This window comes from Protopterus annectens, chromosome 2.part0 (genome assembly GCF_019279795.1).
Source record: "Protopterus annectens isolate FY-2018-M chromosome 2.part0, PAN1.0, whole genome shotgun sequence".
Lineage (NCBI taxonomy): Eukaryota > Metazoa > Chordata > Ceratodontiformes > Protopteridae > Protopterus > Protopterus annectens.
In genome coordinates, this window is record NC_056728.1 from 1,147,857,134 (window position 1) to 1,147,881,224 (window position 24,091).

Genomic DNA, 24,091 nt, shown 5'->3' on the forward strand with positions numbered 1-24,091 from the left:
GTAATCCTGACTGCAGATGCATACCTATCAGACATCTACATTTATGGTAGGTACAAAACTGTACTATGTCCTTCAAGGATGCATCTGCAGTCATAACATATGGGAAGAATACCATAGCCAAACTGGGGGAGGAGGTACTAAGATAAGGATGGTGTAGTTAAGATCCCCTGTAAAACTGCAGTTGCAAAGCCTGCTCGGGATCTGGAGTATAAAGGTAGATTATAATGCTTGGCAAATGTATGCACGGAGCTCCAAGTAGCAGCTTCTAAAATGTCCTTGGTAGCCACGCCTCGTAGGAAAGCTGTAGTGGTGGCTGTGGCCCTTGTGGAATGAGGCCTGATATGTTCAGGAGCTGTCTTTCCATGAAAAGAGTAGCAAAAGCGAATGCAATTTCCTATCCATTTTGAAATTGTCTGCTTGGAAATAGCTTTTCCTTGCACCCCAGTTGCATAGGCTACAAAAAGTTGGTCAGTTTTTCTGCTGGTTTTAGTTCTGTCCAGATAGTAGCGTAGTTGTCTGTGTATATCCAAGGTGTGCAAGAGTTTCTCTCCTTTGTTCTGTGGGTTAGGGAAGAACATAGGCAAATGAATGGCTTGGTTTAAGGATACCCTGGATACCACCTTTGGCATGAAAGTTGGATTGGTTCTCAGAGACACTCTATCCTGGTGGAAAATAAGGAAAGGCTGCACTGCCATTAATGCCTGTAGCTCGGATACTCTTCTTGCTGAGGTGATTGCCAGAAGGAAAGCAGTTTTCCAAGATAAAAACTGTAAGTCTGCTGATGCTGCTGGTTCAAAAGGAGGTAGTGTCAATTTTTCCAGCACAAAATTACGATCCCATGCAGGTAGAGGGGGTCTTTCCTTGGAGGTTTAACATTTTTGATCCATCTCAGAAATTGTCTGAGTAGAGGGTGAGAGAAGATAGGAGGATCCATATTGTATTCTGCTGAAATTGCTGAAGCATGAATCTTAATGGAAGAGTAAGACAGGCCATTGTGGAACAATTCTGATAAGTATTCTAGGATGTGTGCTAGGTTTGCCACTGTAACATCTGTGCCCTTTGATGTGCTCCAAATGAGGAATCTCTTCCATTTAGCTGAGTATGCCTTCCTTGTGGATGGTCTGCGAGCCTCCAGGATAATGTCCTTGACCCTCTGAGATAAGACAGTTTGGTTTGGTTTTAAGCAATTTTCCAGGCAGTTAGTTGCAGAGTTTTCAAGTTTGGATGCAGGGTCTTGAAATTGTTCTGCGTTAGAAGAAGAGGCCATAGGGGTAGAGGCCATGAGTTCGCCTGAGACATGTTTTTCAGTAGCGGATACCAGTGTTGTCTTGGCCAGTCCGGAGCTATTAGTATCACCTTTGGCTGTTCCTCTCTGATCTTCAGAAGAACCTTGTACATCAATGGGAATGGTGGGAATGCATACACTATTAGGGCATTCCAGTTGAAAGAGAGAGAGTCCACCCTCCAGGCTTGTGGGTGGTATGTCCTTGAGCAGAATTTCTTCAGTTGGTGGTTGAGAGGGGAGGCGAACAGATCTATCTCTGGCAATCCCCATTTCTTTGTTATGAGTTTGAAGATGTCTGGATGCAGCATCCATTCGTGAGCATCCGTGGTAGTCCTGCTTAAGCTGTCTGCTAGTGAATTCTCTTTTCCTGGTACAAATATGGCCTGCAGCTGGATATTGAGATTCAGGCCCAGGTTCCACAGATCCATTGCCATCCGGCATAGAGGGTAGGAATGCGTGCCTCCCTGTTTGTTTATGTACCACATGACCGTGGCGTTGTCTGTCCTTATCAGTAGATGTCCTTGCTGGAGGAATGGTTTGAATGCCTCGATTGCATGCTTCACTGCCAGCATCTCCTTTTGGTTTATGTGCAAGTTTAGCTGCCCTTGAGACCATAGGCCTTGGATACATTTGTCCTCCATGTGTGCTCCCCATCCTAGGTCTGAGGCGTCCGTGGTGATGGTCTGCCTTGGTTTTGGTTTCTTGAAAGGCAACCCTCTGTTGGACTGGCAGGCCTGAGCCCACTACAGGAATTCCTTTTGAAGGCATGGAATGATTGGTATCATGGTTTCTAGACTGTGTCTGTGTTGAGACCATACATTCCTTAGGTACCATTGTAATTTTCTCATATGCAGCCTGGCATGTGGGATCAAGATTATGCAGGATGCCATGAAACCCAGGGCCTGCAGGACTTTCCTTGCAGTAAGCTGAGTTTGTCTTGTCAAAGTCATGAAATAATCTGGAAGTTGTCTTTGTTTTTCTTCTGTGAGAAAAGCCATCTGAGTTAGTGTCCAGATCTGCACCCAAAAAGGTTATCCCTTGGGATGGCACTAGTCTTGACTTTTGGATGTTGACTGTGTATCCCAAGGCCTGTAGCAGGTGTATGACATAGGCCAAATCCTTTATCAATTTTGTCTTGTTGTCCGCATGTATTAGGCAGTCGTCCAGGTATGGGTAGATTTGAATTCCCTGAAGTCTGCAATGTGCAATTACTGATACCAGGCATTTCGTGAATACTCTGGGCGCAGTAGATAAGCCAAAGGGTAATGCTGAGAATTGATAATGCTCGGATCCTGCAAGAAATCTGAGGTGTCTTCTGCAATCTGGTCGGATAGGGACGTGCAGGTATGCCTCCTTGAGATCTAGAGTCACCAGCCAAGACTCCTTGCCCAACATGGGAAGAAGTTGCTGTATAGTCAGCATTTTGAATTTTGGTACAATGAGATATGTGTTCAGTGCGGACAAGTCGAGAATAGGCCTCCATTGGTTTTCTTTTCTTGGTACAAGGAATAGTCTGGAGTAAAATCCTTGGCCTTGTTCCATAGATGGTACCCTTTCTATCGCTTTCATCTGAAGTAAATTTTTGATTTGTCTTAAAGCCTCTGGCTTCTGATTTGGTGGTAGGTTTGGCATTCCGCTCCTTTTTGGTAGAGTGTGGAAGTGAAACCTGTATCCTTTGTCTATTGTTTGCAATGTCCATGTGTCCTTTGTAATGCAATGCCAGTTTTTTGAGAATAAAGCCAGCTTTCCGTCCAAGGGAGCTTCCAGTTGTTCCCTGGTAGGCGGAATCAGAGTCAAGTCATTGTGTCTGTCCTGTGCTAGTGGTTGTAGTTGCAGCTGTGGCAGTACTCCTTTGGTTGGCAGGCTGCCACTGACGGCCCCTATAGGCACCCTTTGATTGACCTCTGCCTCAAGGGCGTCTATTCCTGCCTCTCTGTGCTCTGGAGGTGTCTGGAAAGGACCAATTCTTGGAAGGCCAGTTTCTGCTGAACCTCGGAGGTTGGACCTGTAGAAATTCCTTTACTGTTTGCACAGATTTTGCTTTTTCTTCCACCTTCTTTAGAATCTCCTGTGCAGGGGAGCCAAATAAACTTTGTTTCTCCATTGGAGCATCTAGGAGCTTAGCCTTGACATGGTCTGGCAGAGATTGCTCTTTTAGCCAGGCATGCCTACGAATTACTGCCCCAGTCATAGCTGATCTAAATGAAGCCTCCAGTGCATCATAGCCACATTTTAAGAAATGATTACTGACCTGCTGCGAGTTGTGTACTAAATCCTGAAGGGATTTACGGTCTAAAGGTTCAGGAGAAGAAAACTTCTTATTCAGCTGATCTAACAAATATTCTTGGTACTGTATCATATGGAATTGACAGTTTAAAGCCCTGGCAGAAAGAGTAGCAGATGTATAAACCTTTTTACCCCATCTCTCTAATGCTCTAGACTCTCTTTCAGAGTGTAGGGGATTTTTGGCAGTGGCAGCTGCAACACCTTTTGGGCCCTGTGAAATAGTTTCTGGATCTGCAGCATGGGCTTTATACAGGTGGAAGTGAGAATCCGGGACCCTGTAATATCTGTCAGGTTTGGCAGGGGCCAGAGGAAGAGAATCAGGTGCAGAACTAACATCATTATACACATCATCAATTACAGTTAGCACTGGTGGTATGGCTAAGGGCCTATGCTGGGGCAAATGTAAAAAAGTCCTTAGCCTTTTTCTAGAATCAGAAAAATCCTGACCCTGCCATTGAAAGTGTTCCCTCATAGAGTGCAAGGTCTCCCAAAAGGAAAATTCTTCAGGAGGGGAGGCAGAAGGGATAGAATCTTCAGCATCTGAATCCTCATAAGGAGAATAGGCCCCTTCTTGATGGTCTGACAAATCAGATCCATCCGTGGAGTAATCAGAGGAGACAGGTTCAGAGGGTTCAGTCCTAGGCCTTTTGTCTGGTGGAGGTTGGGAGGCCCTGTCTGGGTGAGGTTGGGAACCCCTAATCAAGGATATAAGGTCCTCAGCAAGACTGAGAATCTGAGAACTTGAGGAAGGCCTCTGAGAAGTAGATTTGGCAGGTAAAGCTTTTGAAAGTTTGGCAGCTTTAGCCCTGGAGAAGGCCTTAATAGACATAGAAGCTGGGGTGGGGTCCTAGCTGCCCCACGTGCAGGTGTAGAAATGTCCAATGGAATGGTGTCGGACAAATCTTGAGCGCTAGCTTCGGTAGGGATTTATGAAGCCGACTCAGCCGGGGCCTCTCTGGCCTCGGTTGTCGGAGGTAAGGTTTCTGTCGTAGGAAGAACCGAGGGCTCGGTTTTCAGCCGAAACTGAGACACTCGCGGTAGGCCTAGCCGTGGTTTCAGCCAAAACCGCGGGCCGCGAGTGTCGGTCCTTTTCCCTGCGTTTTTTGGCCAAATGCGTAGTTGGAGTCTCCGACTGCATTTTATATGCAAAAGCGGATCCGAAAAATTCTTCTGCAAACTCCGACCGACGTCTAAGAGTCCGTCGGTTGAAGGAGGCACAGGCTAAACAAGCTGATACGTCGTGGTCTAGGCCTAAGCAGGGAAGGAAGTAAGAATGGAAATCCTTATGAGGTATTTGTTTCCCACAAGTTAAACAATTATTTACTTTGTCTGACATCGGCTGAGGCAAGAAAGAGTCCCCAACGGGGTACTTAGCTCGAAGTATTCGGTAGCTGAAATCTCTGGATCTGACCGACCGGCACTTGCGAACAGCTTCTGCTTTGGGCACCGCGCGGCAAGAAAGACTGAGGAAAATGGTGTCGGCTGATGCCTTTATACCCCAGAAGCTATGACGTCGGGGAAAGTGCGACATCAGCCGAGGCCAGACCCAGACTTTGGAATCCGGCCGACCGAAGGGCTGCCTGAGGCAGGACAACCCATATGTTATGACTGCAGATGCATCCTTGAAGGACATCCTGGTTTCTGGTTTACTTGTTTTTTTTGCCAGCAGTTCTGCAGTCTCACATACGTACCCGTCCCTACATGTTCCACTTACGTTGCAAATGTGATTTAAGTCCTTTAATTAAATACTTCTAATCTTGCAGATGTACAGCAAATCCATCAGTACTTGATCAGATAAAGCCTTGCAAACAAGGCATAGATTACTTCTCAATAATCTGTAAAAGATAAGAGTATAAAGATATGGCTTTTAGGAGATGTGCGCATTCCATGTGGTTTACGCCTGGTATTCTTTTTGTAAGGAACCTCTGGGGGAATTCCAGCTGATGCACATGCCTGTTCAGACACACAACAAAGTAAACACTGTACTCCAAGGCTGGTCTAATGAGGGCCAGGTATAGAGGAAAATCATCTTTCAACCTGGATGTCATACCCATGCATATAAGTTGCACAACATAGAATGATTTCCTTACAACCGAGGACATATGATATATATTCCCAAGTCCCTAACCCATGGGTCTACTCTTAGAGTTGTATTGTCTGTGGTAAATCCTAGGGGTGGTCTAGTTTCTAAAGGATGCTATTACATGTTTTTGCATTCCGTTTTACACCATAGTCAAGGCAACAATTACTTTGCGACAAGCTCTACTGATGAATATTGGTGCTCTAGGGGGAATTCTATGATTGCACAATTGCAGTCATCTGCAAGCTTAGTCAACTACAGGCCTTTCTTGTTAGCTTTGACTTCTGAAAAGTAGATCTTCAAAAAGGAGTAGCTAAAGCATCAAGGACTGAGGGACTCCACTAGTGACTGACCTTCCTGTGGAGGTAAAGTCCCCCATCCTGACTTACTGCATCCTGTGAGTCAGTTGCCTATTCATTGGTTGACATACAGGTTTACTCTTCATCTTGGGAGTTTGTCTACAATGCTCAAATGGGAAATGATGTTGAATGCGTTAGCCAGGTCAAGACAGGCAGTGTGTACCGTTTTGACCTCATCCATAGTTTTAATGGCTTTTGCGAAAAAGTCCACCAGGTTAATTAGGCATGATCTGCCTTTGAAATGTGAAAGGAAACCTTCAGTCACTGGATCTATGTCTTTCTTTATAATACCCATGATAACTACTTCTATGGCTTTGCATATGAAACTAGTCTGACTTAAGGGTCTGTAGTTACCCGAGTCAGTAGACAGCCTGCCCCTGTGCAGAGGAATAACTGCTGCAGTCATCCATTATCCAATCACAAAGTCAATTAGAAGGTTAAGGTTGAACAGTGATTATGGCCTCAATACATTATGTTTCATGCTATTTAGCTGGCATCTCAGGATATTATCAGGAACCACAGATGCAGTTTTCTTTGTCTTGGACAGTGCACTGAGGGCTGGTTTGCTAATGACAGCCAGTGGAGGTATTGCTGAGGGCATCTCTTGAGAGGCTTGGGAGGGGTGGGCTGTTACCAGGGGTGAAATGAGAGCTAAATTTATCATTCAGTAGTTCTGCTATATCCTCCATATCTGTACATGTGGTTCTGTTTACAATTACTTCAGCACACATGTATTAGCTTTGATGTTGCAGACATAGCTGAAGAAGGCCTTGTAGTTGTCCTTTGCCTGCAAGGCTATCTTTACCTCAAATCTGGTAGGCATCTGACTTCTGAATTACTTAGTTTGACAATGGGGGTTTGTCTTTTTGGGGACTGTACTTCTAAGTTTTGGCCATGGTTTTACGCCTTTTGTTATACAACATGCTGATATTGAGATTCCACTAAAGTTATGTATGCTTCCCAGTTTACAGCGGGGGAAGCTGAAGTCGACTAGCAGTGTTGGGTTCAATGTAGAGTGACTCCAGTTCACTTAAGTATGAGGTACGAGTATCCTGGGGGATCTATACCTTGCAATGATATGGTTATGGGACTGTGTTTATTTTCAGTTGGACATGGAAAAGGCTCAAGTACATCATACAGCTTGATAAGTTCTGAAGTGACTGTTTTTGATGAATGTTAAGAACACCTCCATCTTTGTCCATTCTTGTGCAGTACCTGGTCTAAATGAGTGGAAGGCATTATAGCTTTGCAGGACTAGGGGGCTCTCTGTGGCTTAAACCATGTTTCCATAACTACACTGACACCAGTATTCTCCAGATAAGGGGGGGGGCTTGCAAGGAGTGGAGTTTTAGACTCCTGGCATTGAGCAGTAATATCTTTAGATTATCCTGGGTTGGTTTTGCTATACTGGAAGGTTTATCAAGCCAGCATTCCCTAAAAATGGGGCACTATGGGGCGGACGAAGTTTTAGCAAATATCTGAAAGTCTAAACTAAGATTTAAATGGCGTAGGGAAACTAAACAACCTCAAAATGTCAAACCATCACTAAGAATGCATTTAAAACTGTTATCCATTTTTAGTCTCCGGGGGAAAAAGTATACTGTTAAGACTTGGCCCCCTGGAAGCAGTCTATGCACAGGAACAGTAACAATGCACAATGGTTCCACAGCCCAGAGGGATGAAGCCTCAAATGCAATCCAGATGAGTTGGGACTGCATCCAGAGACAACACCAGAGAAGCCAGACAGAGAGTTGAAGTAAGTAGTACTGCCTCCTTTTAGGTCTTTTGAGTAGATGTCTTTTGATATTCTATACCGCAATGTTCGACTTTTGTATGAACTATTAATTTAATGTATTATACTGTATATGTATCATTTCCTTGTGTGTATGCAACGAAAGCTCTCATAACATGAAAACGAATGTTCCATGTAATTTCCTGTTATTCTACGTATGTATTGTTTGGAGCTCATCTCCCCGGGCCTCCAATGAAAAATGGACCTTTGTCCAGACTTTCCCGGTTAACAAATGTAAAATAAAATAAAATTAAATAAAAGTAGGTTCATAGGTTTGTAAACAATCTGAAGGCCCACTGGCCACCTCAGAGCATAATGCCCCAGATACCATGCTGGAACTTGCAGGTGAGTACCCGTGTACACATTCAGTTCCTTTCTGAAGGTATGGATGGACTGACTTTAGTCTGACTGGGGGAGGTTATTCCCTAGGTATAGATGCCGGAGACAAATAGGGTAATGTCAGCTTGGAGGCAGCCCAGTCTACTTAACAGAATGATACCCAATGCAGGCTGAAGATAAACAAGTTAAAAACACTGGTCCCATGGCCAAGTGCCTCCAGGAAGCATGTACAATGTCACCATCTGATGGAACTGCACAGAAGCATGCAGCTTCAATGGAAGTATGGGGGAAAAACTAAGATGGCTGACAATATTACAAACCTCTCCCAGTTTTAGGGGATATAGAGGGAAGAAAAAGAAACACACCAACATAAAAAACTACTGATAAATGTAAAGCAACTCTTACCTGTGTAACCCCCTCCTTCTAGAGCATCATAGCTATTCGGTACAGGAGAAGCACTACTTGTTGAAGAACTGTCAATGCCTGAAAAACAAATAAGACCAGTGCAGATTAAGTTGTGTTCTTTTCTGATTAAGCAAACCTAGTAAGATATAAAAATGTGTGAAAGCACTTCTCAACAGAACCCTAGTGAACTCACACTGCTTAGAACAGGTTCCCTCATTATACATAAATCTCTGCTAGACGATGTACTTGGATATATAAACATATATGCATTATTGTGTATGTATATATATATATATATATATATATATATATATATATATGCGCACACGTGTGTGTATACACAATATATATATTTTATACAAACGCACACACATCTATACATACACAAATACACACATACATATCAAAGTTATATAAACTTACATTACTATGAAAATAAAATTTTTTATATATGCATTATAAAAATATCAAGGAATAACGTACACATACAAAGATGGTAAAGTAACAAGGAATTACTTTTAAAAATCTACTAACATTACAAGACATTTAGATAAAGCCTGACAATATGCATCTATTACATGAAAATGTGCATATGCTTCACATAACATTCAGTATCACTAGGCATATGCAGAGTTATATAGTTTTTGGCTGCCTGGCCACCACCTCTCTTATTTAACACCCTTCTTAAGGTAATCTTTGTTTAGTGTGGTCCCTTCACTGTGACAGGAACAAACATCAGCTGCTTTACAAACCACATCATTATCCACAACAGAGCACTGGCAAATTCCTGTAAGGACTGTTGTTCTTAAATTGAAACGACTGTACTAAGAAACTCATTAGTAGTACTCACACAGCCAGAGAGAAGCTCAGTCAAATTTATTTTGGGAGAACAGGTACTTTTCAAATGAAGCCTACAATTACAGAGCATCTTTAGTTAAAAATGTATTAAAATCTACTTTCCTAAAATGTTCCTCTCTGAGTCAGCTATTTCTACTCATCTCCTTTAATCCAAGTGATAATTCTCTACCAAAGTTTTATTTACAAAAACAAGCAGCAGTTAACCAAACCTCTCTATAGTACAAATTACAGAATACACTCAACTGAAAACATCAAAAATGTATTCTTAGAAAACACCCTAGAAAATGTTTCTCTACGATTCTGAGCTCCTCACACCCTTGTATGAATACTAAGAAAGCCACATCTTGCAATAAAAACATTTTCTAATAATGCCCATTTTCAGAAAAAAAAAAAAAAGACGCTAAAGTACAATGAGCATGCTCCAACATAGGGCTGCTGAACAGCTGGATACCCTGTCTCTTTCAATGGATCAAGCCAATAGCACCTACTGCCTTACTGCCTATATCCTTCATCTATGTTTGGAAGAACACTGCAGTTGTTCTGTAAATAAAATCCTAGAGAAAGCTTAACTTTTTAAGGAATAAAGTTCAATTATTCAAAAAATGTAGCAAAAAAAAAAAAAAAAAGCAGTGAGTGTATTCCAGCAGCAGACCCAAACAAAATTCCAAGCAAAACCACATCTAGTAACAGGCAGAAAGGCAAAGCTCAGCCGTTGTAAAATCCACGGGTTTTATTGAAAGTTAGTACTTTTGCAATGTTCACCACCGCTTCATCAGACATCCACAGGTTTTATTAAAAGCGCTTTTGCAGTGTTCATCACAGCTTCATTAGATCAGGTCTGATGAAGCGGGGGTGAACACTACGAAAGCGCTAACTTTTAATAAAAAAAGAAGTTATGTGCTCACCATAACATTCCATCCGAGTAGTTCTACTTCAATTGTCTTCAACCTGTGGGATACTGGATCCATACTGGATCTGAGCCGGCAATCTCACTAGCATCTGCTCAGAGCTCCAAGCTCCTCCCCTTACCCATAATACACCTCCACTACCTTCCAACCCCCCAGATTGAGTTTGCTGATCTTTATACTGATGACCTGAGAAATACTTATGACCTATAAGTGCAGGCTGTTCACATGACAATGTCCGGGGGAAGGAGGGAGGGACGGTTGAAGACAAATGAAGCAGAAGTGAGTAAATAACTTCTTTATCTGAAGTAGTTTACTTCATTTGGTCTTCAACCTGTGGGACAGAGTCCCCAGCTACTAAACTCCTGGGTGGCCTTCATGGAAGGATATTCCAGAGCAACACGGAACCATAGGATGCACTCCTTCTGGAAGTCAAATCCAATTTGTAATAAGAAATAAATGTATGAGATGAGGACCAAGTAACTGCAGAACAAATATCATCCAAAGAGACTCTAGACCAAAAGGCCACAGAAGTAGCCATGGACCTAGTGGAATAAGCTTTCACCTGACCTAGAGGAGACATGCCTCCATCCTTAGAGACCTGGAGGATGCATGAAGAAATCCACCTAGCAATAGTGACCTTGGAGATAGGTTTCCCAAAAAGGATTTGTAGAAGGATACAAACAGTTGATTGGATCAACGGAAATGTTTTGTCCTGTGTAAATAAAATCATAACTGGCTATGAACATCCAGCAAGTGGCGTTTGTATTCCATTTTGTTAGCAGAATTGGGACAGAAAATTTGTAAACTAATGGTTTGATTGATATTAACTGGTGATGCCACCTTGGGAAGAAAGGATGGATTGGTCAGAAGGGAAACCCTATCTTTGTGGAAAATCATATAAGGAACCTTGACAGATAAGGTCTTCAGTTCTGAAACCCTTTTAGCAGAGGTAATAGCCACAAGAAATGCTGTTTTCCAAGATTTTAGATCTGTGGTTGCAGCGAGTTCAAAAGGCAGAGCGACCAGAGCTTGAAGAAAGTACAGTTGTGTACACTTGCCATAAATGTAGATGTTCGAGTGTACTCACTGTTGCAGTCATTACATTTGGGTTATCTGCTTGCAGGTAGCCCTCAGCCAGCCTGATTATCAAAGTCTTGGGTCCTGCGTCGGTTGCTGTCTCTTCTTCCATGACGTCAGGTAGTCAGGGGTATAAAGCATGCAGCCGACGTCATTACATCAGTTTTTCTTGCCCCAGACGTCAGGTGCCCCCATAATGGGAAGCAACTATATACAAGGTTACACCTCCAAAAAAAAAAGCAAATACACCAGAAAGCTTAAATATAGTAAACAAAGAGAGGTATAGCCAACAGAAGTCAGGAGGGCTGGAGGGAGGGTAACCAGGACTGCAACAGTGAATACATTCGAACATCCTCATTTATGGTAAGTGTTCACAAGTGTACTATGTTCTTCGTGTTTCAACTGCTGCAGTCATTACATTTGGGTAGATTCCCAAAGCTAACGAAGAGAGAAGGCAATTAGAGAGCATTAAGACCAGCTATTAGGCCCTGCAGGACTGCAGTGACAAAACCAGCTCTGGATTTAGAAAAAATAGGCAACTGGTAATGCTTGGTGAAGGTATGAACAAAACTCCAGGTAGCAGCTTCTAGGATGTCCCTGGTAGGAACACCTCTGAGAAAGGCTGCAGAAGTAGATGCAGCTCTGGTGGAATGTGATCTTATCCCCTGTGGGGTAGGTTTTCCATGGTGCTTACAGCAGAAATGAATGCAGTGGCCTATCCACTTAGAAATGGTTTGCTTTGAAATGGGCTTCCCCTCTGCTCCACAGCAAAGGCAACTAGCAGCTGTTCAGTTTTCTTGAGAGGCTTAGTCCTGTCCAAATAAAATCTAAGTTGTCTGTGCACATCCAAATAGTGCAGTATTCGTTTTCCTTTGCTCTGTGGGTTAGAAAAGAAGGTTGGCAAATGAATGGACTGATTAAGGGCCACACTGGATACCACCTTGGGCATAAAGGAGGGATTGGTCCTGAGGGACACCCTGTCTGCATGAAAGATGATGAAGGGCTCCGCTGCCATGAGGGCCTCTAATTCAGACACTCTTCTCGCTGAACTGATGGCTAGAAGGAAGGCTGTTTTCCAAGAGAGGAATTTCAACTCTCCAGTTGCAGCTGGCTCAAAGGGAGGTAGAGTCAGCTTTTCCAATACAAAGTTAAGGTTCCAGGCTGGAGTAGGGGCTTTCCTCGGTGATCTTAAATTTTTGGCCCCTCTGAGGGATTGCTTCATCAGGGGATGAGAAAAGAGGGGTGGCTCAGTATTATAATGTGATGAAATGGCTGAGGCATGAATTTTAATAGAAGAGAAGAAAAGGCCCTTGTGAAGCATCTCTGTTGAGTATTGAAGAATATGCGGTAAGCTGGGCACTGTTGTGCCCGTCTCCTGATTTTGGCTACAGGAACAATATATTTTCCACTTTTCAGCATAGGACTTTCTAGTACTAGGCCTCCTTGCCTCCAAAATGACATCTAGCACTTGCTTACTGAGGGACGGGATTAGAGAGCTCAGGTAATTAGCCAGGCTGCAAGGTTCGGGGTTTGAATCTGGGGGTGCAGAATCTGGCCCTCCTGCTGGGACAGCAGGGAAGGGGTCTGAGACAGGTGCCATGGTTCCAGCAGTGACATACTGTGCAAGTGGGGGTACCAGTGTTGGCGTGGCCAGTCTGGTGCAATGAGTACTGTCCTTGGTTTGTCCTGCTTGATCTTTAGTAGAACTTTTGAGAGGAGGAGCAGAGGGGGGAAAGGCATAAACAGAGAGGCTTTCCCAGTTGAAGGACAGGGCATCCACTATTCAAGCTTGTCTGTGGGAAGTCCTTGTGCAGAATTTGTCCAACTGGTAGTCCTTACGGGAGGACAACAGGTCTATCTCTGGGCTTCCCCATTTGTTTCTCAAAATGTTGAATATCTTTGGCTCCAGTTTGCACTCGTGTGGTTCTAAGAGAATTTTTGCTCAAGTCATCTGCCAGTGAATTTAGCTTTCCTTGGTAGAAATTGAGCTTGTAGTTGCACTTGGTAGCTCAGGGCTGTGTTCCACAGAGCCATGGCTAGTCTGCAGAGAGGGTACGAGTGGATTCCCCCCTGCTTGTTTTTGTACCATATAACACTGTCTGTCTTTACCAATAGTTGTCCTGGGAGAATGTCAGAGAATTCTGTACAGTTAACATTTCTTTTTGACTGATATGCAGGTGCATTTGGCTCAGGTTCCATATGTCCCGAATGCACTGCCCTGCCAAGTGAGCCCCCTCATGCATAGTGTGATGCATCTTTTGTTAGGGTTTGGACGGCAGGGGGTAGAGTAAATGGCAGTCCCTTGTTGTGGTAGCAGGCTTCTGCCCACCAAAGGAACTCTGTCTTTATACAAGGAATGACAGGAATCATTGATTCCAGGTCCTGAGAATGTTGACACCATAGGCTTTTTAGATACCATTGTAGTTTCCTCATATGCAGTCTTGCATATGGAATTAGTAGGATGCAACAGGCCATGAACCCAAGGGCTTGCAGTATTCTCCTTGCAGATAGCTGGGTCTTTGTGGTCAGTAGTTTGAAGTAGGCTGTCAAATAAACCTGTTTCTCTGGCATGAGGTAGGCCATCTGGGAAGTTGTGTTCAAGCTTGCTCCCAGGAATACAATTTGTTGGCAGGGTACTAGGTGAGACTTCTTTTTGTTTATAGTGTACCCCAGAGAGGTTAGCAGTTTCTTTACAAATGCCAGATGATTTAATAGTATGTCCCGGCTTTCTGCCGGAATTAGACAATCATACGGTATGGGTATATTTGAATATTTCTTTGCGTGCAGAATGTAATGACTGGAGCTAGGCACTTTGTGAATACCCTGGGCGCAGTAGATAAGCCAAAGGGAAGTGCAGAGAAAGTACAGTTTTTTACCTACCATAAATGTAGATGTTCGAGTGTTCACCCTGCTGCTGTCATCACACTTGGGTTATCCTGCTGTCAGGCGGTCCCGCAGTCGGCCAGAGTTCCAAAGTCTTGGTCCGGCGTCAGTTGCTGTCGCTTCCTCCCTGACGTCAGTGCGCCAGGGGTATATAAGAGGCATCAGACCCTATTTTCTTCAGGTTTTCTTGCCCCAGATGTCAGGTGCCCCCAATAGGTAGGCAATACTTATTGCTATATAAAAATATACAAGTAAAAATACTTTCAGTCACAAGCAAATACACCACAGAGGTTGTACAGGACAGAAAGGTATGGATAAGTCCAGCTAGTTCAGAGGGGATGGAGGTAGGGTAACCTGGACTGCAGCAGGGTGAACACTCGAACATCTACATTTATGTTAGGTACAAAACTGTACTATGTTCATCGTGTTACCCTGCTGCAGTCATCACACTTGGGTTGAATCCCAAAGCTAAGGATGGGTGGTGGAGTTAAACAGGGTTAGAAGACGCTAGTAGGCCCTGCAAAACTGCAGTGGCAAAGTCAGCTCTAGTCTTAGAATATAGAAGTAAGTGATGTGTTTGGTGAAGGTGTGCACTAAACTCCAAGTTGCAGCTTCCAGAATATCCTTGGTTGGCACCCCCTTGAAAAAAGGCTGCTGATGTAGCTGTTGCCCTGGTGGAGTGGGTCCTAATGCTAGCAGGTACTGGTTTCCCATGATGCGTGTAGCAGAAACGTATGCAATGTCCTATCCATTTTGAAATGGTTCGTTTTCAGATAGCTTTTCCTTGTGATCCTGCAGCATAGGCTACAAAGAGCTGGTCAGAGTTTCTGAAAGCCTTAGTTTTATCCAAGTAGCAACATAATTGTCTGTGAATGTCCAAAGAGTGCAGGAGTCTTTCTCCTTTGTTCTGGGGATTTGGGAAAAAGGTGGGCAAATGAATGGTTTGGTTTAGGGCCACACTGGATACCACCTTTGGCATAAAGGAAGGGTTAGGTTCGCAGAGAGACTCTGTCTTGATGAAAAATGAGGAAAGGCTCCACTGCCATTAGTGCCTGTAGCTCTGAGACTCTTCTAGCTGAAGTTATTGCTAGCAGCAGGGCAGTTTTCCATGAAAGAAACTTTAAATCAGCTGAGAAAGCTGGTTCATAGGGCGGCAGTGTAAGTTTTTCCACAACAAAGTTGAGATCCCAAGTAGGTGTTGGTGCTCTCCTGGGCGGTCTTATGTTCTTAGCCCCTCTGAGGTACTGTCTTAGGAGTGGATGTGAAAATAAAGGTGGATCAGTGTTGTAATGAGCTGAAATTGCTGAGGAGTGGATCTTAATAGACGAAAAGGAAAGTCCTTTGGGCAACATCTCAGTTCAATATTGTAGAATCTTGAGGAATGTCTGGATCAAGGGGATTTTGGCCTTTAACCTGGTTCCAGGCGCAAAATATTTTCCATTTGTCTTAATAGGTTTTCCTGGTGCTGGGCCTCCCGGCCTCCAGAATGACATCCATAACAGCTTTGGATAGAGGTGTTGGTTGATTATTTAGGTAATTTCCCATGCGGCCAGGTTTAAAGTCTTGAGCTGGCTGTGTAGAATTTGATTGTCTCGCTGGGTGAGCAGGTGAGGAATTTGTGGTAAAATCCATGGTGGGCCATGGGCCATGTTCTTTAGAACTGGATACCAGTGCTGGCGTGGGCAGTCTGGTGCAATGAGTATTATTTGTGGCCTCTCTAATCTGACTTTCAGCAGCACCTTTGCTAGAAGAGGCAATGGAGGAAAGGCATACACTGTTAATGTTTTCCAACTGAATGAGAGGGCGTCCACTTTCCAAGCTTGTGGGTGGAATGTCCTTGTACAAAATTTTTGAAGTTGGTAGTTTTGGGGGTTGGCAAACAGATCTATGTCTGGACGTCCCCATTTTTGAGTTATTGCAAATACTTGTGGATCCAGTTTCCACTCATGGGGATCCATGATGTTTCTGCTTAGGTCATCTGCCAATGTGCTTTTGTTTCCTGGCAGGAATTGTGCTTTTAGTTGAACTTGGTAAGACAGTGCTGTGTTCCACAAGGTCACTGCTTGCCTGCACAGAGGGTAGGAATGTGTGCCCCCTTGCTTGTTGATGTACCACATTACTGTGGTATAGTCCGTCTTTATTATTAGTTGTCCTGGGTGTAAGAGGTCCTTGAAAGCTGTTAGGGCATTCTGTACTGCTAGCATTTCCTTTTGATTGATATTCAGATGCCTTTGATCTGTAGTCCATTTGCCCTGAATGCACTGTCCTGCCATGTGTGCTCCTCAGGCATAGTCCGATGCATCTGTTGTCATAGTTTGCCTAGCTGTGGGTAATGTGAAAGGCTGACCCTTGTTGAGCTGACATGCCTTTGCCCATCATAGAAACTCCTGTTGAAGGCAGGGAATGAGTGGTATCATTGTTTCCAAGCTGTGGCTGTGCTGAGTCCATATGCTTTTCAGGTACCATTGTAATTTCCTCATATGCAGTTTTGCAAATGGTATTAGTAGTATGCAAGATGCCATGAATCCCAAGGCCTGCAGAATTTTTCTTGCAGGGAGTTGGGTGTTTGTTGACATTATTTTGAAGTATTGAGTCAGCTGTTGTTGCTTGTCTGGCATGAGATAAGCCATCTGGGCCTTTGTATTCAAGCTGGCACCCAGGAATATTATGTTTTGTGAAGGCACTAGTTTTGATTTCTTTTCATTTACTGTGTACCCTAGGCAGCTTAGAAGGTGTTTGACAAATGCCAGATGTTTTAAAAGAATGTCCTTGCTTTCTGCTTGAATAAGGCAGTCGTCCAGGTATGGGTATATTTGAATTCCTCTTTGTCGGCAGTATGCAATTACTGGTGCCAGGCATTTTGTGAAGACCCTGGGCGCAGTAGATAAGCCAAAGGGCAGTGCAGAGAATTGATAATGGGTTGAACTTGCAATGAAGCGGAGGTTTCCTCTGCAATTTTGTCTGAACGGGACATGCAGGTATGCCTCCTTGAAATCCAACGTTACTAGCCAAGCCTTCTTGCCCAGGATGGGAAGAAGCTGCTGTAGTGTTAGCATCTTGAATTTTGGTACTTGCAGATAGGTGTTCAGAACTGAAAGATCCAGAATGGGTCTCCATGCTTTGTCCTTTCTGGGGACTAGAAAGAGTCTTGAGTAAAATCCTTGTCCTTGCTCCTGTGTAGGTACCAGATGAATGGCTCTCGTGTCCATGAGAGCTGTAATTTGTTTTTGTGCCTCTGCCCATTGATTTGGTGGCAGGTTTGGCATTCCTTTTATCCTTGGCAAGGTATGAAAGTGGAATCGGTATCCTTGTGAGACCATGTTTAGGACCCATTTGTCTTTTGTGATTATGTGCCAGTTGTCTGCAAAAAGTGCTAATTTTCCTCCCAAGGGAGCTGCCAAGAGAGATTAGCTTGGTAGTTGGAGGGTTGAGTCATTGGGTTTGTCTTCTGCTAGCTTGGGGCCTGTCTTCACCTCCTTTCTGGGTTGTGGCACCCCATTGGCGATGTTTGTAAGGGCCTTGTGACTGACCTCTGCCCCTTGGGCGTCTGTATTTGCCCTTCGGTGGCCTGTCAGAAGTTGGAAAGGACCAGTTTTTTGTTGGCCAATTTCTGCTGAAATGAGGGGGTTGTACCTGTAAAAAAATCCTTGACTGTCTACATAGACTTTGCCTTATCCTCCATTTTCTTTAAAACCTCTGTTGCTTTGACACCAAATAAGACATCCTGCTGTAAAGGTGCATCCAATAATTTTGCTTTAACATGATCAGGTAGGGTTTGTTCTTTTAACCAAGCATGTCTGTGTATGACAGACCCAGTAACAGCTGCTCTACAGGAAGCTTCCAATGAATCAAATCCACATTGTAAAGTATGTTTGCCCACCTGTTCAGCTGCATGCAACAGATCCTGCATTTCCTTGAATTCAGCCTGTTCAGAATGTGTGCTCAGTTTTTGTTTTAATTGAGACATTAGGAATCGCTGATATTTCAGCATGTGAAACTGACAATTTAATGGTCTCATAGCCATAGCTCATAGCTGAGGTGTATATCTTCTTTCCCCATCTATCTAAATCTCTGGAATCCCTTTCAGAGGGTACAGGATTTTTAGCCATAGAAGCTTTAGCTCTTTTGGGACCCTGGGAAATTGTTTCTGGGTCAGCCAGAGGGCTTTTATAAAGGAATTTGTGTGTGTGTCATGTACTCTGTAGTATCTGTCTGGTTTGGCTGGAGCAGGAGGTAGGGAGTCTGGATTTAGACTAGACTAAGTAAACATCATCCACAATATCTAAAACTGGAGGGATAGCAAGTGGTCTGTGCTGGGGTAGTAAAAGAAACTCTCGGAGCCTTTTCTTAGAATCAGAGTAGTCCTGGCCTTCCCAGTGGAAATGTTCCCTCATGGTATGTAAAGTTTCCCCAAAGGAGTAGTCTTCAGGGGGAGATGCTGAGGGAATAGAGTCTTCAGCATCAGAATCTTCATAAGGGGGAAAAGCGCAATCCTGTTCCTCAGAAGAATCTGAGGAAATAGAAACCTGGTCAGAGGAAGCATAGCCCTCCTCTTGTCTTGACCTTTTATCAAGAGGGGGATGGGAACCCCTGATTAGGGAAATCAAATCTTCAGCCATCTTAAGCATCTGTTTCTTAGGCATGGGGCCTTGAACAGGAGACTGATGTACAATCTTTTTTGGTTTTAATGGAATTTTTAGCTTAGCATAAGATTTAATGGTGAGTGTAGTCAGTCTGAAGACACCTTCTGAAACCGAAGGAGTTTCTACTGCACCGGGATCACCTTCTGCTCCGGTGTTGGAAGGGCCTAATGAAAATGGTTGCGATGGCCTAGTACACTCCCGCTTGAGAATCCGAAGCTGTCTGGGGTTCCATTTCCACGGTCGTCAGCTGCTGCGTAAGCACCTCACTGAAAACCAGAGAACCGGCGACAGGCCCAGCAGAGGCCTTGGAGTCTGGCTTGGTTCTAGGCTACCTGTCCTTATCCTTGCATTTTTTATGCATGCCGGTCGTCGGCTGCTCCGACAGCATGATATAATTAAATTTCCTACCAAAGTAATGTCATGCGAAGTCAAAACGGCGTTTGATAGTTCTTTTATTAAACCTACCACAAAACCGACAACCTGTGACGTCGTGGTCTGGGCCTAGGCAAGGAATACAATAAGAATGGAAGTCCTTATGAGGTATTTGCTTCCCACAAGAAATGCAATTGTTAACTTTTTCTGACATCGGACTGAGGCAAGAAAAGGTTCCCCAACGGGGTACTTAGCTTTATTAAAGACTTCGGACTGAAATTCGATTAGAAAATCTCAGGTGTTGGCCGACCGGCACTTGTGAACTGCTTCGGGCACCGCGCGGCAAGAAAGACTTAAGAAAATGGCGTCTGATGCCTCTTGTATACCTCTGGCACACTGACGTCAGGGAGGAAGCGACAGCAACTGACACCGGATCAAGACTTTGGAACTCTGGCCGACTGCGGGACCACCTGATGGCAGGATAACCCAAGTGTGATGACTGCAGCAGGGAAACACGATGAACATCTGGTAGTGCATGTAGCCTGCTCTGAAGCGTAGGCATTTTCTGCAAGATTCCCTTATTGGGATGTGCAGGTAAGGTTCCTTTAAGTCCAATGGTGCAAACCAAGCATTTTTGCCTAGCATGGGAAGTAGCTGATTAAGAGTTAGCATTTTGAATTTTGGGATTACCAAAAAGGTGTTTAGGATAGACAGGTCCAGAATAGGACGCCAGGAGTTGTCTTTTCTGTGCACCAGGAAAAGTCTGGAATAAAAACCTTGTCCCCATTCCTCTGCTGGGACAGGTTGAACAGCTTTGACACTTAGGAGAGGGAGAACCTGCTGTTGAGCCACTGTCCACTGATTTGGGGGTAGGTCTGGCCAACCGTTTGGGGTTGGTAAAGAGTGGAAGTGGAATCTGTATCCTTGTGAAACTATATTTAAAACCCATTTGTCTTGGGTAATGAGTTCCCAGTTTTTTGCATGCAGGGTGATCTTTTCCCCCAAAGGAGCAGTCAAATGAGCAGGGCTTGGAAGATTTAAAGTTATGTCATTGTGACAGTTTACATAGGGGGGTGTCTTACTACTTCCAGCTTTGGAAGTGGGAGCCCCTCACTTTTTAGGCCTGTGAGTACCTTGCGACTGTAGCCTAGATGGTCTGCTGTTCCTGGGTTTGGGCTGAGAAGGCCTGGAAGAGACAGGAAAGGACCAATTCTTAGAAGGCCAATGCCTACTAAATCTGGGAGGCTGTACTTTCAGTAAATCTTTAACAGTCTGCACAGATTTAGCTTTTTCCTCCATCTTTTTAAGTACTACTTCTGCTTTGTTACCAAACAGGCGGTCTTGGTTTAAGGGAGCATCCAGTAATTTAGCTTTAACATGGTCAGGCAAAGTTAGCTCCTTAAGCCAAGCATGCCTTCTAAGAACAGACCCAGTGACAGCAGCCCTGCAAGATGCCTCTAAGGAGTCAAAACCACACTGCAAAGTAGGTTTACTAACTTGTTCAGCAGAATGCATTAAATCCTGTAATTCTTTGTTTTCAGCACAGTCAGGAATTATCATTTTCTGTTTAAGTAATCCAAAAATATGCTGCTGACACTAACATATGAAACTGGAAGTTTAAAGCCCTAATGGCTAAAGTAGCAGAAGTGTATACCTTCTTACCCCATCTGTCCAGGGCCCTGGAATCTCCATCAGAGAGGGTAGGGTTTTTGGCAGTAGTAGCCTTAATACCTTTGGGTCACTGTGAAATGGTTTCTGGGCCCGCAGTAGGATTCTTAAAGAAGAACTTTTGAGAGTCAGGTACCCTGTAATACCTGTCAGGCTTCCTGGGAGCCGGAGGTAAAGTGTCTGGGGCCAGGCTAGATTCCATAAAGGCATCATCTACAATGTCCAGTACAGGAGGGATAGCTGAAGGCCTGTGTTGAAGTAGGAGTAAGAATTCCCTAAGCCTCTTTTTGGAGTCAGAGTAATCCTGGCTTTCCCAGCGGAAATACTCCCTAAGAGTGTGCAAAGACTCACCAAAAGAGAAATCTTCTGGAGGGGAAGTAGAGGAAATGGAATCCTCTGCATCAGAGTCCTCAAAGGTAGATAAGGGCAAATCCTGGTCCTCAGAAGGAACAGAAATTTCAGAATCCTGATCAGAAAAATCAGAAGGAAAGTCAGTTCTAAGTCTCTTAGAGGGAGAAGGCTGGCTTCCCCTAATTAGAGTAATAAGGTCTTCGGCCATTCTTATAATTGCTTTTTTAGGCATATGGGCCTGACCATGCAGTTTGGACGTCGGTTTCCTCGGCGTGGATCAAGTTTTGGGCCTTGAAGAAGAAGATGGCGTCAGTTTGATATGCAAGTCAGTAGGCCTGAATGCACCCTCAGTAGCCGGTGCCTGCACAGCAGCTCCGGACCCATCCAAGGTAGAGACATCCGCAGGTTCCATAGCCGAAGAAGCATCTCGCGGCATACCAGACTCCGAATGGATCTCAGTAGAGGCCTGCGAATCTGAAGTAGCGGGTATCAAGGGCTGCAAAATTGCATCACTCAGTACCGGCAGACTGGCAACTAGCTTAACGGAAGCAACATCGGCAGATTTGGACCTCTACGGTCTGTCTCATCTTTACATTATTTCGGAATATCGGTATTCGGATGGCTTACCGAAGCCATTTCTGAATAATTAAACCGAGCACCGAAATAGTTTGTTGCGAAAATGAACAGACGACAAATAGTTTGAGGATTAAATAATGCACAAAACCGACAGCGAGGGACGTCGTGGTATGAGCCTAAGCAAGGAATGCAGTACGAATGAAAATCTTTACGAGGTATTGCCTTTCCACAAGTAATACAATTGTTAACTTTTAATGACATCGGTTAGAGCAAGAAAAAGGATCCCCAACGGGGTACTTAGCTTTTTTGAAGACTTTTGTTCTGAAACTCGAAAACGAAAATTTCATGAGTCGGCCGACCAGCACTTGCGAACTGCTTCTGCTTCAGGCACCGCAAGGCAATAAAGACTGATGTAATGGTGTCGGCTGCATGCTTTATACCCCTGAATACCTGATGTCATGGAAGTAGAGGCAGCAACCGACACAGGTCCCAAGACTTTGATAATCAGGCCGGCTGAGGGCGACTTGCAAGCAGATAACCCAAATGTAACGACTGCAACAGTGAAACACAAACAACATCCATAGTAAGGTCCCATGGAGGAAATGGGTCCTTGACAAGGGGACGTAAAAGAAAAAGTCCCTTTGATAAGACTTTACACAGTCTGAAGGAGGCTAGAGAGGCAGAATTCTCTCCCACATGAAAATGAAAAATGGCAGCCAATTGAACCTTGACAGTAGAAGAACTAGCTCCTTGTTGAAAAATATCTGATAGAAAATCAAGAATGGCAGATATAGGAGCAGAGAGAGGCCCAAAAGGAAAAACGTTTCCATTTACTGCAATAAACCTTCCTGGTTGAAGACTTATGAGAATCCACCTGTATAGACCTAACTGAAGAGGATAATCCAGGAGTCCTAGCAATTATGTGAACTGGAGCAGCCAAGCTATGAGCTTCAAACTGTCCAGATTCAGATTAGGAACCCCCGATGGGTGCGAAATCAGATCCTGAATGGGATCCAAGATCCAGGGCGGAACCAGAAGGTGAGACCAAAGGAAGGGAAACCATACCTGGCAAGGGCAATGAGGATCACTTTGCTCCCCAGTCGACGAGCTTTCTGTAGAAACCTTGAAATAAGAGGTACTGGAGGGTAAGCATACAGAAGACCGGGAGGCCAAGCATGGACTAGAGCATCTTTGATGGATTCCCCGGCAGGGGGTTCAGAGCAAAAAACTCACTGCACTTCGCATTGGAAGGAGATGCGAAGAGATCGCAGCAGGGCTTAGCCCACTCCAGGAAGATCAGCTCTGCTACTGAAAGATTAGAGACCACTCTTAAGGCATCAGAATAGTCAGACTTAACCTGTCCACTAGAATGTTGGACCATCCCGGAATGTGCATTACAATGAGAAAACGACCGGTGGAGATCGCCCATTCCCACACTCTCATGGCCTTGCGACAAAGGGGGTAAGACCTGGTCCCTCCCTGTTTGTTGATATACCAGACCACTGACATGTCTGACTTAACTGCGATGGTTCCCAGAGGAAGAAAGGCATGAAGGGCCTGCAATGTTAAAAGAACCGCCCTCATTATTCTAGAACGTTTATGTGCAAGCTGGTCTCTACAGGGGACCACAGGCCTTGGACTGTCCTGCCTGAACAATGTCCCCCCCCCACCAGAGTTGGAAGGCATCCGTGGTCACTGTGGCTTGGACAGGGGCTGGAATAAGGGGTTGTCCCTCCAAAATGTCCGGAGAACACATCCACCATAGAAGAGACGACCAACAGACTCGACTGAGTTGTAATGGATACGACAATGGAAGTTCCAAAAGGGACCACTGTACAGCTAGTGTCCACTGTAGAATTCTCATTTGTAACCAGGGACATGGGAGAAGCGTTATTGTCGCTGCCATTGAGCCTAAGGCCCTCAACACTGATTCTGCCGATGGAAGATGAGAATGGTAGAGCCGAGAGACATGCATCCTCAGGTACTCTCTCTGAGGTCCAGAAGATTTTGCACTGTAATGTATCTATACTTTTTCCAATGTAGTCTATCACCTAGACAGGATTTAGAAGTGATTTGGATGCGTTGATTGTAATCCCCAAATACAGGGCAAGGTTTAAGAAATAATCCCGGGTTTGACAGAGTAGACACGTGATGGGAGCAGTGAGGAGCCAATCGTCCAGGTACAGGCAGACCTGAATTCCTTGAAGCC

At 44.4% G+C, this 24,091-nt stretch overlaps 1 protein-coding gene across 5 annotated transcripts in view; it reads right to left on the reverse strand.

Annotated features, from left to right (window-relative positions):
* The window catches only part of LOC122793381 (protein transport protein Sec24B-like), a 2,932,722-nt gene that overhangs the window by 2,380,745 nt on the left and 527,886 nt on the right, over window positions 1–24,091 (reverse strand). For all 5 annotated transcript variants that reach the window (XM_044061340.1, XM_044061338.1, XM_044061337.1 and 2 more), the window contains one exon: window positions 8,547–8,624. In XM_044061340.1, coding sequence (XP_043917275.1) covers window positions 8,547–8,624 — 78 coding nt within the window. The remainder of the gene's footprint in view (window positions 1–8,546; window positions 8,625–24,091) is intronic.